At 42.2% G+C, this 17698-nt stretch overlaps 2 protein-coding genes across 8 annotated transcripts in view; one reads left to right on the forward strand and one right to left on the reverse strand.

The window, feature by feature from the left end:
- LOC126958026 (dnaJ homolog subfamily C member 8) overlaps nt 1-17698 on the reverse strand; it is a 614804-nt gene that overhangs the window by 206082 nt on the left and 391024 nt on the right. The window lies entirely within an intron of this gene.
- PHACTR4 (phosphatase and actin regulator 4) overlaps nt 1-17698 on the forward strand; it is a 146079-nt gene that overhangs the window by 23017 nt on the left and 105364 nt on the right. For 3 of the 7 annotated variants that reach the window (XM_050794767.1, XM_050794780.1, XM_050794840.1), the window contains exon 2: nt 14712-14765. In XM_050794767.1, the coding sequence (XP_050650724.1) occupies nt 14750-14765 (16 nt within the window). In that variant the 5' untranslated portion in view covers nt 14712-14749. Of the gene's footprint in view, nt 1-5428; nt 8933-14711; nt 14766-17698 lie in introns of those variants that run through there. The other 4 variants (XM_050794809.1, XM_050794819.1, XM_050794760.1 and 1 more) reach the window with 3 other exon arrangements.

A 17698-nucleotide genomic window follows, 5' to 3' on the forward strand; every position in this document is an offset into this window, starting at 1 on the left:
TTACAGTATTTACTCCTTATATTAATGTAGTAGCATCTGAAGGTCACTCTAGAAGAATAGGTGATACCTTACTACTTTCTTAATTTTCTCTAGTGATGTGCCTTTTTTTTTTTTTTTGAGGTGGTGTTTTGTTCTTGTTTCCCAGGCTGGAGTGCAATGGCACAATCTCAGCTCACTGCAACCTCTGCCTCCTGGGTTCAAGCGATTCTCTTGCCTCAGCCTCCCGAGTAGCTGGGATTACAGGCTTATGCCACCACGCCGGCTAATTTTTTTTTTTTTTCATTTTTTTTTAATTTTTAGTACAGACGGGGTTTCACCATGTTGGCCAGGCTGGTCTCAAATTCCTTACCTCAGGTGATCCACCCATCTCGGCCTCCCAAAGTGCTGGGATTGCAGGCGTGACCCACCGTGCCTGGCCGTGATGTGCTTTTAAATCAAGTCCAAGAAAATGTGGAAATAACACTTTAGTTGTTCATTCTGCCAATGTAAATTTAGGTTTCATTATCTTGGTGTTTTTAGACATTGTGTATTTTGATCAGGCTTAGAATCATGATAGAATCAAAATCTGCTTTTTTTTTGCAACTGAAATGTAGGAGTGGGGTGAGCTTTAAGACTGCCCACTATGTGCCAGGCACAGCCCATTTCTTAGTGTTTTATTTTATAATAAATGCTATTTCATGAGATTCTCATTGAAGATGAGTATTATTATTCCCACTTGAATCCCCAAAGACAAGAAGGTTAAATTATTCTATAGTATTATATTTTGTAACCAGAATCATTAACCAGTTTGTGTGTGATTGATATTTGAACTTGTGCTAATCATTAACCAGTTTGTGTGTGATTGATATTTGAACTTGTGCTCATTTGTCCAATGAAAGATAATGGAAGTTCTCTTAAGCAGTAAATTTTTGTTCTTTTGATTTTTGCCTGACTTGTTAAGCTTTCTCAGGATGGAGAAGGTTATTTTGAAGAACACAGGTCTAGCATTACAGCAATTGCCCATAAAGGAATAGAAAAGGCAGAAAATATTTTCATACTTGATGGTTTCCATCTTAGTAGATTCATTTATATCTGTGTGTACAACCTGAGGCTATCTTGGACATTCAAAATGAAACAAGGAATGAAGCTATTATTAGGGTAGTTGAGAAAAAAAATAAAGTTTGCTTGTTTTTTGTTTGTTTTTTTTTTGAGAGTCTTGCTCTGTTGCCAGGCTGGTGTGCAGTGGCGTGATCTCGGCTCACTACAACCTCCGCCTCCCGGGTTCAAGCGATTCCTCTGCCTCAGCCTCCCGAGTAGCTGGGACTACAGGCACGTGCCACCACACCCTGCTAATTTCTGTTGTTGTTGTTGTTGTTGTATTTTTAGTAGAAATGGGTTTTCACCATGTTGGCTAGGATGGTCTTGATCTCCTGACCTCATGATCCGCCCGCCTCTGCCTCCCAAAGTGCTGAGATTACAGGTATGAGCCATGGCCCCGGCCTAATTTTTGATTTTAATATCAAGTTTCTAGCCTGTAATACATGCTTCTGTGTTGCTTTCACTGAACTGACCTAGCCATGGTTACCAAGTTGAGGAATTGATGCATTTGAAGAGTTCTGTTAAAGCTGGGAAGAGGATAATATATTTTAGAATTCTCGTATACCTATGTTAACACCACCAAGGCTGTGGCTGCCATTAGCAACAGCAGCATTAAATATCTGTTGGGTGGCTGGCCAGGGTGGCTCATGCCTGTAATCCTGGCACTTTGGGAGGCCAAGGCGGGCAGATCACAAGGTCAGGAGTTTGAGACCAACCTGGCCAGCATGGTGAAACCCCATCTCTACTAAAAATACAAAAAATTAGCCAGGCATAGTGGCACGTGCCTGTAGTCCCAGCTGCTCAGGAGGCTGAGGCAGGAGAATCACTTGAACCCCACAGGCGAAGGTTGCAGTGAGCCAAGATCATGCCACCGCACTCCAGCCTGGGCGACAGAGTAGATAGACCCTGTCTCAAAAAATAAAATAGGCTGCACGTGGTGGCTCATGCCTATAATCCCAGCACTTTGGGAGGCTAAGGCAGGCGGATCACTTGAAGTCAGGAGTTCGAGACCAGCCTGGTCAACATGGTAAAACCCTGCCTCTACTAAAAATACAAACATTAGCCAGGCGTGGGGGCACATGCCTGTAATCCCAGCTACTTGGGAGGCTGAGGCAGGAGAATTGCTTGAACCTGGGAGCTGGAGTTTGCAGTGAGCCAAGATCATGCTACTGTACTCCAGCCTGGGCGACAGAGCAAGACTCTGTCTCAAAAAAGAAAAAAAAATTAATTAATTAAATGCTAATATTCCAAAAGAAGCACTTTTGAGGCAATAGTTTTATCAGATCTCAAATATGTATGTTTTGTATCCATCCTCTGGTTCTGTTTCTGAGAAGAACTCTAATACAGAAGGTATTATGGAAGATACATTATCCAAGCTTGAGATTTAAAGGAATTAGCTGTATAAAGAGGTAGGAAAGGCCGGGCGCAGTGGCTCATCACATCTGTAATCCCAGCACTTTTGGAGGCCAAGGCGGGTGGATCACATGAGGTCAGGAGTTCAAGACCAGCCTGACCAACATGGACCAACCCTGTCTCTACTAAAAATACAAAATTAGCTGGCTGTTGTGGCGCATGCCTGTAATCCCAGCTACTCAGGAAGCTGAGTCAGGAGAATCGCTTGAACCCGGGAGGTGGAGGTTGCAGTGAGCCGAGATTGTGCCGTTGCACTCCAGCCTGGGCAACAGGAGCAAAACTCTGCCTCAAAAAATAAAAAAAGAGGTAGGAAAATTAGTTTTTAAAGGTAAAGGGAACAGCATGTGTAAAGGGGTTAGGTGAGAAGGAATATGATTTGTTTAGGAAATGGGACATCATTTGGTTTAAGCAACGTAAAAGACTGGCAGGGGATGAGGTCAGGAAAGTCAACAGGCTGGATCACACAGGATTATGTAAATCAAGTTAGGACTTTGAACTTCAACTTGGGCAACTTTGTCTTGGGCAATGAAACGTTATATAGAGAGCAGGGGGATGTTGTGATAAGCTTTTTGTTCTAGAACAGGATTTCTTAATCCAAGTAATGCTTTTTAAAGGAAAATTTTTATTGTTAATCCTCAGTATTGGCTTAAAATATTTTTATTATACTGGTAAGTCAATATTACAAACATAAAAGTAGGTATAAACTGGCCGAGTGTGGTGACTCATGCCTATAATCCCAGCACTTTGGGAGGCCAAGGTAGGTGGATAGCTTCAGCCCAAGAATTTGAGACCAGCCTGGGCAACATGGCAAAACTCTCTCTCTACAAAAAAATAGAAAAATTAGCCGGGCGTGGTGGCACGCACCTGTAGTCCCAGCTACTTGGGAGGCTGAGAGGTGGGAGGATCACTTGAACCCAGGAAGTGGAGGTTGCAGTGAGCCATGATCATGCCACTGGCACTCTAGCCTGGGTGACAGAGCCAGACCCTGTCTTGAAAAAAAAAAAAGAAAACGTAAGTATAAACTTACAGGTCTTGAGTATAAAACTAACAAGTTTTCAAATTTTAATATAACAATTATAAAGTGTTAAAATTACTATTAATATGATGAATAGGCCACGCACAGTAGATCACGCCTGTAATCCCTGCACTTTGAGAAGCAGAGGTGGTTAGATCACCAGAGGTCAGGAGTTCGAGACCAGCCTGGCCAACATGGTGAAACCCCATCTCTACTAAAAGTACAAAAATTAGCTGGGCGTGGTGGCACATGCCCGTAATCCCAGCTACTCGGGAGGCTGAGGCAGGAGAATCGCTTGAATCCAGGAGGTGGAAGGTTACAGTGAGCCAAGGTCGTGCCACTTCACTCCAGCCTGGGCGACACAGCGAGACTCCGTCTCAAAAAGTATATATATGATGAATAATTTTGTGTTGAAATGAAATTTCTGCTGTGTATAATTCTTTTTTGAGTTTAGTATGTCTCTACTATTAAGTGATATGGGATGATTTATTTCTTTTACCACTTTTCAGTATTCACATTGCCAGGAAACTTGTTCCTTTGAAGTTATTTGGTTTTCTCGTGGCTCACATGCATCATGGACACTTACTTAATTCCATTCCTATTAATTTCTTGTTGGTCTCAGACTATGTAGTACTGTTTGGTACTAGTGTTAATTTGTTTATTCGGTAAGTATTTTTTTAGTACCTAGTGTATGCACATTCTAAATGCAGGGATATAGTAGTGAACAGAACAGATAAAGTATCTAATGATACTTTCCAGATTGGGAGAGACACAATAAGAACTTTGGTAAGCATATCTATAGATAAATTACAGATAGTATACCATCAGATAGTGATACATTAAAAATAAAAATAAAACAGGATAAATGGATAGAAAGTGATGAAAAGGAGTTGCCAAGGAAAGGCCTCTTTGAGGGAGTCACATTTGAGTGACCTGAAATAATGGAGCAAATCATGCAGTTTCTGGGAAAAGAGCATTCCAGGCTGACTGAACAACAACTGCAAACCCTAGGGTAAAAATGTGCTTGTTATGTTACAGAAACAATTGTAAGCTCAGTATGGCTGAAACAGAGTGAGCAAGAGAAGTTGGAAATGTGGTCAGTGGAGTAGACAGGGACCAGGACATGTAGGATCTTATAGGCCGTGGTAAGAAATCTGCAGTTGTCAGGTGTGATGGCTCATGCCTGCAATCCCAGCACTTTGGGAGGCCGAGGTGGGCAGATCACTTGAGGTCAGGAGTTTGAGACCAGCCTGGCCAACATGGTGAAACCCCATCTCTTCTAAAAATACAAAAATTAACCGGGCCTCTTGGTGCATGCCTGTAATCCCAGCTACTCAGGAGGTTGAAGCAGGAGAATCGCTCGAACCCGGGAGTCAGAGATTACATGAGCCAAGATGGTGCCACTGCACTCCAGCCTGGGTGACAGAGCAAGACTCCATCTCAATTAAAAAACAAAAAAAGAGAGAGAGAAATCTGAAGTTAATTTCAGATGTGATGGTGTAGCCGGCTTAAGTCTGGCTGCTTGCCACTCAGAGGCTGAAAAAGAGAGAAGCCAGGTGTGGTTTAAAGAAAGCAGTTTTATTAACCAAATGGTAGGAGCTGAGGAATGGCCAGGCTCATGTCTTCAAAAGACCATTCCAGTTTTTTGGGCTGAGTGAAAGGTTTTTTTTGAGATGGAGTCTCACTCTGTCACCCAGACTGGAGTGCAGTGGCACGATCTCAGCTTACTGCAACCTCTGCCTCCCAGGTTCAAGCGATTCTCCTGCCTTAACCTCCAGAGTAGCCAGGACTACAGGCGCACGCCACCATTCCCTGCTAATTTTTGTAGTTCTAGTAGAGACGGGGTTTCCCTGTGTTGGCCAGGCTGGTCTTGAACTCCTGGACCTCAGGTGATTTGCCTGCCTCAGCCTCCCACAGTGCTGGGATTATAGGTGTGAGCCACCACTCCCAGCCTGAGTAAAGTGTTTTAAGAAGGCAAAGATATGGGAAATATGTGATAGTGGTACAGGAGAGGGTAGGCGTTCAAATCTTGTTCCCATGGCTGTCTTGAGTTCATCACCTGTCTGGAGTTCTGGTTTTCTTCATCCTGACTTCCGCCCAATAGTGGTGGGCCAACTGTTCAGAACTCCTCTTAGGTGGGAGGATTCTGCAACTGGCTCTCTCTGCCTGGTTTGTTTCAAAATTGGCCCCTGGAATTTGTAAGCAAGCACATAATTAGATAAGTGAGCATTGTTCATGGAAGTACCTGATAGGAAAGGGAAACAAAGAGTTTCAAAGTATGTTTCAAGGCTGAAAGCAAGAAAGGAAAAAAGTTTTAAAATGCATTTTGAGGCTGGGATACTTGGTTACAGTAGGAATATATGACATGCTTTACTTTTTTTTTTTTTTTTTTAGAGATGGAGTCTCGCTCTGTCATCCAGGCTGGAGTGCAGTGGCAAGATCTTGGCTCACTGCAACCTCCACCTCCCGAGTTCAAGCCATTCTCCTGCCTCAGTCTCCCAAGTAGCTGGGATTATAGGCGCCTGCCACCACACCCAGCTAATTTTTGTATTTTTAGTAGAGATGGGGTTTCACCATGTTGGCCAGGCTGGTTTTGAACTCCTGACCTCAGGTGATCTGCCCCCCTTGGCCTCCCAAAATGCTAGGTGTACAGGCGTGAGCCACCGCACCTTTTTTGTTGTTGTTGTTGTTAATAAGGCAGGGTCTGGCTCTGTTGCCCATGCTGGAGTGCCATGGTGCAATCATAGCTCACTATAACCTCAAACTTCTGGGCTCAAGCTGTCCTCCCGCCTCAGAGTAGCTAGGACTACAGGCACGCACCACCACGCTCATCTAATTTTTAAATTTTTTTGTAGAGACAGGGATTTTACTATGTTGCCCAAGCTGGTCTCGAACTCCTGGTCTCAAGTGATCCTCCCACCTCAGTATCCCAAAGTACTGCGATTATAGCCATCAGCCACTGCATCCAGCTCTGCTTTACTTTTTGGAAGGATCACCCAGGCCAGTCTGAGGATAACAGAATATAGGAGTCTGAGTAGAAGGGAGGTTAATTAGGGGTTGATTGTACTAGCCTAGCAAGAGATGGTGATAGCTTGGACTAGGGTGAGAAGTGGTTAAATTATGGATGTATTTTGGAGGCAGAGGCAATAAGACTTGGTAATGATTTAATTGTAGCTGTGAGAGAAAGAGAAGAGTCAAGGATGACACCTTGTTGAGCAACTAGAAAACTTAAGCTACCATTTTACTGAAATGATGATACAAAATAGCAGCTTAACACAGATGCCTACTCTTTTTCTAAGTGCTTTACATCTGTTGCCCTACTCATGAATAGGGAATACTGGGGGAAGAACAAATTGGGAGTGGGAAATCAAGAATTTGTTCTTTAAAACATGGTATGTTTGTGAAACTTGCCAGATTTCCAAATAGAGTATTGAGTATGCTGTAGATATATCAGTCTGATGAAGTTCAGGGGAGATGTTCGGCCTGGAAATAAGAATTTGTTTATATCATCAGTGTATATAGGGGGTATTAAAAATGGTAGAACTAGGCTAGGCATATTGGCCTATGTCTGTAATCCCAGCACTTTGGGAGGCCAAGATGGGAGGATCGCTTGAGGTCAGGAGTTTGAGACCAGCCTAGACAACATTGTGACCCCATCTGTACAAAAAATTTTAAAAATTTAGGCTGAGTACAGTGGCTCACCAGGTGCTGTGGCTCACCATATAGGTTTGAGCACCATCTGTTTATGGGTGGTTACAGAGGCCACAGGAATATTTCTGTCTTGCACAGGCATAATCCCAGCACTTTGGGAGGCTGAGGCAGGTGGATCACCTGAGGGCAGGAGTTCGAGACCAGCTGGCCAACATGGTGAAATCCTGTCTCTACTAAAAATACAAAAATTAGCTGGGCGTGATGGCAGGTGCCTGTCATCCCAGCTACTAGGGAGGCTGAGGCAGGAGAATCGCTTGATCCCAGGAGGCAGAGATTGCAGTGAGCTAAGATCACGTCATTGCACTCCAGCCTGGGCGACAAGAGTAAAACTCCATCTCAAAAAACAATAAAATAAAAATAAAAAATTTTACAGTTAGCTGGGTGAGTGGTATATGCTTGTAGTCCTAGCTACTCAGGAGGCTGAGGTGGGAGGATCAGTTGAGCTCAGGAGTTCACAGCTTCAGTGAGTTATGATTGCGCTGCTGCACTCCAGGCTGGGTGACAGAGACCCTGTCTCCAAAAAAAAAAAAAATTGTAGGACTGGATGAGATGACTAGTCAGGGTTCATTTTGCAGGGAAGGGATTGATTACTGCTTCTCTAGGAGGTATTTAGAAATTTAGTGGGCTGGGCCAGGCGTGGTGGCTCACGCCTGTAATCTCAGCACTTTGGGAGGCCGAGGCAGGTGGATCACGAGGTCAGGAGTTTGAGATCAGCCTGACCAATATGGTGAAACCCCGTCTGTACTAAAAATACAAAAATTAGCTGGGTGCAGTGGCAGGTGCCTGTAATTCCAGCTACTCAGGAGACTGAGGCAGGAGAATCGCTTGGACTTCGCAGCAGAAGTTGCAGTGAACTGAGATCACGCCACTGCACTCCAACCTGGGCAACAGAGTGAGACTCCATCTCAAAAATAAATAAATAAATAAATAAAATTTAGCAGGCTGATTTTGGACATCCTAATCACTGGGGAGGCTGTGGGCATCTAATGGGCTGGAGTGAGGGATACTAAGTGAGAGTTGCTAAATGTCCTGCAGTGTATAGGACAATACACAATAAAGAATTATTTCTGCCACATGCCAATTATATTCTAGGGAGTAGAGGAGTAAAGATAGCAAGGAGATGAGATTTAAGGACCAAATCTTGGGATTCTGCAATATGTAGAGGTCAGGAAGAGGAGGAGGTTTCTGCCAAAGAGACTACCTCAGTTGAACTAGGAAAACAAAGACCAGGAGGTCCATAGATCCCAGTTTAGTGAACACTTAACAGTTACTAGGCCTGTGAAACACAGATTGGAGGGGAACAGTCCAGAGGAAGTGAGAGTATTTTGGATTCTATTGTGTGTTTAGGCAATGAAGATGAAGACAAAGATCTAAGATATGTTTTGGAAGTCACTCATGAAGTAGAGGATGAGACTTCTCATTTGGTCAGTTAGGTGGATGGTGAAAGCTGCAGGAAGAAGGAGGACTAAGGTTAAGTAGGAGGTAGATAATGAGTTGTGCATGTAGAACAGAGGTTTGTAGATATCTAAGTGGAGATGTTGAGTGATTTGGACATGTGAATTTGGATCTCGTTCATATGAAAAAATAGTTATTGAGCACTTGCTGTTTTTCAGGAACTATTTTAGGTGTTGGAGATACAGCAGTGGACAAAAACAGGCAAAATACCTGTCCTGAAAGAGCTTATATTTTAATGAGAGGAGATGACAAATTTAAAAGGTAAATATGTAGTATATTAGAATAAGTGCTTTGAGAAATAGCTGGAAAAAGAGATAAAGCTGAGGTAGAGTGGTCTTGGTGATTGCAATTTAAGGTAGGGTGATGAGGAAGACTTAACTGAGAAGGTAACATTTAAGCAAAGTCCCAAAGGAATTGAGAAATGAATATGTAGGGGAAGAATATTCCAGTGCAGAGAGCCTCAGCATGCCTGGCACATCGAAGGAACAGCAAGGAGGTTCATCTGCCTGGAGTTTAGTGAGAAAGGGGAAGAGTACTTGAACATGATGGGAGTATGTGACTTTTGTCTTAGGGCACTATAAGCTGTTGAAAGGGCTTTGGCTTTTACCTTGAGCTTCCAAGAAAGATCTGGACTGAAAATATGTATAGGTTTGAGCATTATCTGTTTATGGGTGGTTACAGAGGTCATAGAAATATTTCTGTCTTGCACAGGCATCCAGTTAGTGGAGACACAAAGTAGGCTTCTCTGCAAAAACTATACAGGATTTTTCTAGCAAGACATCCTTCTGTTTGTGATTCTGTAAGAACAGGGGTATTTTGTTACTGGAAACTTTCCATCACAAACCTAGGATCATCCCCTAGGATTGATATTATAACATCAATCAAAAGAAGTAGATGAATTCTGTGCTTTGGAAGAGTTCAGTATAATCTAATAGAGAAATTAGAGGTCTATAAGAGTCCCTTGGAACATGTGAAAGGATCATGTGGTATTGGAAAATTGCGGTCTGTGATTTCAGTAGCTTAGTATTAGAATTGGAAAGTATCAGATGGCTAGCAAACTGTCAGCAAAGTCCTATTCTTAAAGGAGTACTGTCCTAGGTTGGGTTATCTTTGAGGCAGACTCTGATAGTACAGCCTGAAGAATGCTTTTTAGGAAGTGCTCTTGGGATCAACACCCGTGGAAGGGAGGGGACAGGAGCAGCAGTATTTGGCCACAGGGAGAAGTCAAGCGGCAATAGAGATCCAACAGGAGCCTTAGTGGACCCCACGGGGGCTCTGGAGCTAAAATGACCTTTTAGAGTTGTCTCATGTGTACTGTAACGGCTGGGCTTACACTCTGGTCTTGATTGGATGTGGACTTCTGAGAAGGATATGACCTTCCTTGAGTCAACTCTTCATATCTGAGGCACTCCCTGAAAGGATTGACAGTTGTAGGCTGTCTCCCAACAGCAGTCCTGTCATTCCTTAATGGGGGATCCAGCCAGGGCAACAGCATGCTCCCATAATATACCCTTTTGTTGCAAATCTACTGCTTAAAAAACAAAACAAAACAAAACAAAAACCAGTATTTTTGAGATATAATTCATATACTGTAAAATTTACAGTTACTTTACAGTTTATAGTGTACAACTTAATGGCTTTTAATATATTTGCAAGTTGTATAACCATCACTCTAACCAATTTTAGAACATTATAATTACCCCCCAAAAAACTGTTCCCCTTAGCTGTCACTCTCTAATCTCCTCCCCACCCACCCCCAACATAGGCCACTGCAAACTTTCTGACTCTATAGACTTACCTATTATGGACATTTCATGTAAGTGGAATCATAGGCTGTATGGTCCTTTGTGATTAGCCTCTTTCATTTAGTGTGTTTTAAATGTTTATCCATGTTATAACGTGTATTAATACTTCATTTCTTTTTATGTTGAATGTTCCATTGTATTCATTTTGTTTATCCAGTGATCAGTGGATAGACATTGGGTGGTTTTCACTTTTTAGCTATTATGAATAGTGCTGCTATGAACATTTGTATAAAGGTTTTTCATTTGTTTGTTTTGGGGACGTTTGTTTTGTAGTTAGCTGGGACTACAGACACGGGCCACCACGCCCGAGTAATTTTTGTATTTTTTGTAGAGACGGGGTTTCACCATTTTGCTAGGCTTGTCTCGAACTCCTGACTTCAAGTGATCTGCCTGCCTTATCCTCCCAAAGTGTTGGGATTACAGGCATGAGCCACACACCTGGCCTGTGTACAAGGTTTTGTATGGACATCCTTTTTTTTTTTTATAAGATGGAGTTTCACACTGTAACCCAGGCTGGAGTGCAGTGGCGCGATCTCAGGTCACTGCAACCTCTATCTCCCGGTTTCAAGTGACTCCTGCCTCAGCCTCCCAAGTAGCTGGGACTACAGGCCCCCGCCACCATGCCCAGCTAATTTTTGTATTTTTCGTAGAGACAGGATTTCACCCTATTGACCAGGCTGGTCTCAAACTCCTGACCTCAGGTGATCTGCCCGCCTCGGCCTCCCAAAGTGCTGGGATTACAGGCGTGAGCCACCGCACCTGGCCTTGACATATGTTTTTACTTCTCTTGGATGTATACCTAGGAGTGGATCATATGGTAAACTCTATGTTTAACTGTTTGGTGAACTGTTACTCTTCCAAATCGGCTACATCATTTTACATTCTCACCAGCAGTGTATTGAGGCCCCAGTTTCTCTACATCTTTCCTAATACTTGTTATTTATTTATTTATTTAACTTTTATTTTACGTTCGGGGTACACATACATGTTCTGGTTTGTTATGTTGGTAAACTGTGTGTCACGGGAGTTTGGTGTACAGATAATTTAGTCACCCCGGTAATAACTATAGTACCTGATAGGTATTTTTTCTGATCCCCTCATCCTTCACCCTCAAGCAGGCCCAGTGTCTGTTGTTCCCCTTCTAGTATCCATGTGTTCTTGGTTTAGCTCCCAACACTGTTATTACCTTTTTTATTTATTATAGCCATCATAATGGGTGTGAAGTGTTATTTCATTGTGACATTGATTTGCATTTCCTATAGGGCTAAAGATGTTAAAGATCTTTTCATATGCCTATTGACTGTATATCTTCTCTTATGAAATGTTTATATACATCCTTTGCCCATTTTTAAATTGGGTTGTCTTTGTTATTGAGTCATTGTTCTTTATGTATTCTACATATAGGTTCCTTATCAGATAGATGATTTGCAAAAATTTTCTCCCATTCTGTGTGTTGCCTTATCACTTTTTTGATGGTGTCCTTTGAAGCACAAAACTTTAAATTTTTTTCTTTTTCTTTTTTCTTTTTTGAGACCAAATCTTACTCTGTTGCCCAGGCTGGAGTTCAGTGGCATGGTCTGAGCTCACTGCAACTTTCGACTCCCAGGTTCAAGCGATTCTCATGGCTCAGCTTCCTGAGTAGCTGGGACTACAGGTGCAGGCCACCATGCCCAGCTGATTTTTGTATTTTTAGTAGAGACAGAGTTTCACCATGTTGGCCAGTCTGGTCTCAAACTCCTGACCTCAGGTGATCCACCCACCTCGGCCTCCCAAAGTGCTGGGATTACTGGCATGAACCACCACGCCTGACCCCAAGTATGTGTATTTCAATTTCACATTCGGTGACCAGGGAATGACCACCAGTTAGGAGTTCGAGATCAGCCTGGCCAACATGGTAAAACCCCGTCTCTACTAAAAATACAAAAATTAGCAGGGCATGGTGGCAGGTGCGTGTAATCCCAGGTACTCAAGAGGCTGAGGCAGGAGAATCACTCGAACCCAGGAGGCGGAGGTTGCAGTGAGCTGAGATTGCACCATTGCACTCCAGCCTGGGCAATGAGCGAAACTCAGTCTTAAAAAAAAAAAAAAAAAAAAAAAAGGCCAGGCGCGGTGGCTCAAGCCTGTAATCCCAGCACTTTGGGAGGCCGAGACGGGCGGATCACGAGGTCAGGAGATCGAGACCATCCTGGCCAACACGGTGAAACCCCATCTCTACTAAAAAAAATACAAAAAAACTAGCTGGGCGCGGTGGCGGGCGCCTGTAGCTCTAGCTACTCTGGAGGCTGAGGCAGGAGAATGGCGTGAACCCGGGAGGCAGAGCTTGCAGTGAGCTGAGATCCGGCCACTGCACTCCAGCCGGGGCGACAGAGCGACTCCATCTCAAAAAAGAAGAAAGAAAGAAAGAAAAAGAAAAAAATAATCTCACTAGCACAGAACTCAAATTTCTACCTATCTTAGTAAACAATCAAAAGCACATTTCACTTTATGCCTCAATTGACTGCTGGCCAACCATAACTTCTATAGCAGCTCTCACTTTGATACTCTCTAGTAAATTTAAGTTATATTTAAGGTTAATTTCAATTGAATTTAATTGTTTAATAAATTTGATTGATAAGATTATATTAAAATTTAGGTTATGTTTACTTAAGTGAAGCAAGGAGGTAAGTCGGAATGAAAACTTAGGTTTCCAGTACAAACCTATGGAGTTGTCATGTATTATTCTAGTTTATCATGTGGTCATGTTCTTTAGAATTTGTCACCAGGCTACTATGATAAAACTCAATTTACCAAATTCTTCAAGAATTAACTTGGTAATAAAGCTACAAAATTTATGAATCAGTACAGACTGCCCTCTTGTGTTCAAACTAAGGATGGATCTAATTGATGAACTAGGTAAAAACTACTCTTGAGGGGGAAAAAAAGCCAAGGTCCTAAAGAAATAATCTAAAGTCGTTAAAAGCAGAAAAATTCTGATCTTACAAGGTAATAAAGAGGAGTCTTCTCAAAGCAAGACAAAAGCTCTTAATCTGAGCCAGATGATTGCTAGTACCAGTAGCCTGTGAGCCACTGCGCCCGGCCCTATAACTGCATCTTACTCCCAAGTTTCTCCAATCATTCCTGTCCAGTAGGTTGTGATTTATAAAAAGCAGGCTCTGAATTGGAGTTTTGTATTTAGACTGTTAGGGAATGACCTTAGGATAAAAACCACAGGAGGAGTAGGAAGCTGGATAGGGCAGATTTGACACTTGTCTTGACTAGGGGTGCAGGAGGTTGTATATTATACTTAGTCAACTTTCATTTGAAACATTTTTTGTTTTATTTTCATACTTGAGTGGACAAACTTACAGCTTACTGAACCATCCTTCTGTGTCTAAAATAACTTCCATTTTCCTTAGGCAAAACCAATTTCCTTCTTCAAAGATGTTCCTCATGCCCTTTCTCAGGTGTTGTATTTTTCTTACAAAAAAACTTGCCTTTTTCCTTACACTCTCGTAAATTCAAAATGAGGATTGGAAAGGGAGCTTATTTGAGGAAACTGAGAATAATATATTTTAAGACAAAAATTAGCCTTAAATGTTTTATGATAATCTAATATTGTACATCTGTATCTCAATTCCCCTAAAATAACTCCCAGCCTGGCACAGTCGCAGGCTGTTGTAATCCTCAAGAGGCCGACGTGGGAGGATCACTTAAGCCCAAGAGTTAAAATCCAGTCTGGGCAACATAGGGAGCTCCTGTCTCAAAAAAAAAAAACCCTACCATTTAATAAGTTGTACATTTCTATAATGTTCCACTTTTAAACTACGGTCAATGTTACTGAATTAGGATTATTTTTTTAAAAGCATAAAAGGTGGCCGGGCGCGGTGGCTCAAGCCTGTAATCCCAGCACTTTGGGAGGCCGAGGCGGGTGGATCACGAGGTCAGGAGATCAAGACTATCCTGGCTAACATGGTGAAACCCCGTCTCTACTAAAAATACAAAAAACTAGCCGGGCGTGGTGGCGGGCGCCTGTAGTCCCAGCTACTTGGGAGGCTGAGGCGGGAGAATGGCATGAACCCGGGAGGCGGAGCTTGCAGTGAGCCGAGATCACGCCACTGCACTCCAGCCTGGGAGACACAGCGAGACTCCGTCTCAAAATAAATAAATAAATAAATAAATAAATAAATAAATAAAAGCATAAAAGGTGATGGGGACTATATGTATTAAGTGTATCATTTACCTTTTTCTCTTTTTAGAAACAATATCTCATCTCCCTAAACTGGTTAATAGTGGCATGGAAGATCCATTTGGTGAGTATCACCTGCATTTTTCTTAGTAAATGACATTTCTGTTTTATCCTTACCTCCATTAAAGCTTTGAGAGTTAATTGGTTTTTTTCATGTTCAGTATGCTACTCTCCAGAATAATGGGTCTCAAACTTTTTGCTTCTATAAGGATCCAGTTATATACTTAATGATAGAGTGCCAATGACCTTTTGTTTATATGACATGTCTATTGATATTTGCTGTATTATAAATTAAACCTGAGAAACTTTAAAAATATTACTTTGTTTAAAAACATTGATAAACCCATTATATATTACACAAATAACATTTTTAATGAAAAAAAATCAAGAACCATTTGACAAGTTAAAATGAGAAATTTAAATTTCTGTATCTTATCTGGGTGTGGTGGCTCACGCCTGTAATCCTAGCACCTTGGGAAGCTGAGGCAGGCAGATCACTTGAGGCTGGGAGTTCGAAACCAGCCTGGCCAACATGACAAAACCCCGTCTCTAAGAAAAATACAAAAATTTAGCTGGGCATGGTGGCACACACCTGTAATCCCAGCTACTCTGGAGGCTGAGGCACGAGAAACGCTTGAATCCAGGAAGCAGAGATTGCAGTGAGCTGAGATCTTGCCATTACGCTCCATCCTAGGCAACAGAGCAAGACTCTGTCTCAAAAAAAGAAAAATAAGTAAATAAATTTCTCTATCTTAATAATTCAGTAACTTATATATACTTCTCTTTGGTTGGAAATGTAGTTCTGCTCATATTTCAGGAACAAGTGTGCTTTGTAGTGCTTCATTAGTACTTGGCCAATGAAAGATAACGTGGAAGTGACTGGGCGCGATGGCTCATGCCTGTAATCCCAGCACTTTGGGAGGCCGAGATGAGCAGATCACTTGAGGTCAGGAGTTCGAGACCAACCTGGCTGACGTGGTGAAACCCCATCTCTACTAAAAATACAAAAATTAGCTGGGCGTGGTGGCGGGGGCCTGTAATCTCAGCTACTTGGGAGGGTGAGGCAGGAGAAACACTTGAGGACCGGAAGGCGGAGGTTGCAGTAAGCTGGGATCACACCACCGCACTCTAGCCTTGGCGACACAGGGAGACCCTGTCTCAAAAAAAAAGAAAATAAAAGAAAATAAAAAGATAACATGAAAGTAATCATAATAGCAGGCATGTGTAATATATATGTGTGTGTGTGTCTATATATATATATATATATATATAATTTTTTTATTTTTTTATTTTTGGAGATAGTGTCTCACTCTGTCACCCAGGCTGGAGTGCAGTGGCACCATCAGAGCTCACTGCAGCCTTGACCTCCTGGGCTCAGGCAATCCTTTCAACTCAGCCTCCTGAGTAGCTGGGACTACAGGTGTGCACCCCTATGCCAGACTGATTTTTTTTTTTGGTAGAGACAGGGCTTTGCCTTGTTGAGCAGGCGCTTCTGCAATTCCTAGGCTCAAGGGATCCACCTGCCTTGGCCTCCCAAAGTGTTGGAATTACAGGCATGAGCCACTGCACCCAGCCTAATACTTCTAATTAAGTTTAGCCTGCGTATATTTCATCTAACAACATGAGTAAGGGAATGTAAGTCTAGATATACAAAGGTTTAATGTCTGCCTTTTTGGCGATAAAGTCATTTACTGTGTGTGGAACCCCTTTTTCTCTTTCTTTCTTTTCTTTCTTTTCTTTTTTTTTTTTTTTTTAAGACTGGGTATCACTGTGTTGCCCAGGCTGGAGTTCAGTGGCTATTCACAGACGCAATCATAGCATGCTACATCCTTGAACTCCTGGGCTCAAGCAGTCTTCCTGCTTTAGTCTCCCACTGTGTTTGGATGTTAAGGGGTGAAGAAGACTGAGTTAAGAGGCTGTTGCATTCAGTATTAATTATGCATATTTCCCATGTAGCTAAGACTACAGGCGTACTCCACCACTCCTGGCCCTATTTTTAACTGATGCTTATTTCAAAGTGAGAGATATGTCTTAGGATATCACATTTTTTGAAACCATAACATTGACTAGGAAGACTAGTTAGGAAGTACTTTTCATTTTAAAATACACATTAGCAAAAAAGAAAAAAAAGAAATCAGAGGCAGTTTTACTGGTTTAATTTCAGCATGCTGGAGGAAGCATTCAATTCAAGCATTTTCTGATCCTTCATCACACGGAAAGAAGTCTGAATCCCTTTTTATGCCAGTGCAGCTTGAGGAAGTATAGTAAAAATACTACTATATAATACTCACTGAGATTAGGTTTTTTGGGCTACTGGTACTAGCAATCATCTGGCTCAGATTAAGAGCTTTTGCCTTGCCTTGAGAAGACTGCTCCTTATTACCTTGTAAGATCAGAATTTTTCTGCTTTTAGCAACCTTAAATGATTTCTTTAGGACCTTGGCTTTTTTTTCCCCTGGAAGAGTAGTTTTTAGGATTACACCTAGTTCATCAATTAGATCCATCCTTAGTTTGAACACAAGAGGGCAGTGTGTACTTAGTCATAAATTTTTTTTTTTTCTTTTTTTTTTTTTTTTTTTTTTTTTGAGATGGAGTCTCGCTCTGTTGCCAGGCTGGAGTGCAGTGGCGCGATCTGGGCTCACTGCAACCTCCGCCTCCCGGGTTCAAGCGATTCTCCTGCCTCAGCCTCCTGAGTAGCTGGGACTACAGGCATATGCCACCACACCCGGCTCATTTTTTGTATTTTTAGTAGAGATGGGGTTTCACCATGTTGGCCAGGATGATCTCGAGCTCCTGACCTCGTGATCTGCCCGCCTTGGCCTCCCAAAGTGCTGGGATTATAGGCGTGAGCCACCGTGCCCGGCCACTTATTCACAAATTTGTAGCTTCATTACCAAGTTAAATCTTGAAGAATTTGGTAAATTAAGTTTTATCATAGTAGTCTCGTGACAAATTCAAAAGAACATGACCATATGATAAACTAGAATAATACATGAC

This window comes from Macaca thibetana, chromosome 1 (genome assembly GCF_024542745.1).
Source record: "Macaca thibetana thibetana isolate TM-01 chromosome 1, ASM2454274v1, whole genome shotgun sequence".
NCBI classification, from domain to species: Eukaryota; Metazoa; Chordata; class Mammalia; order Primates; family Cercopithecidae; genus Macaca; species Macaca thibetana.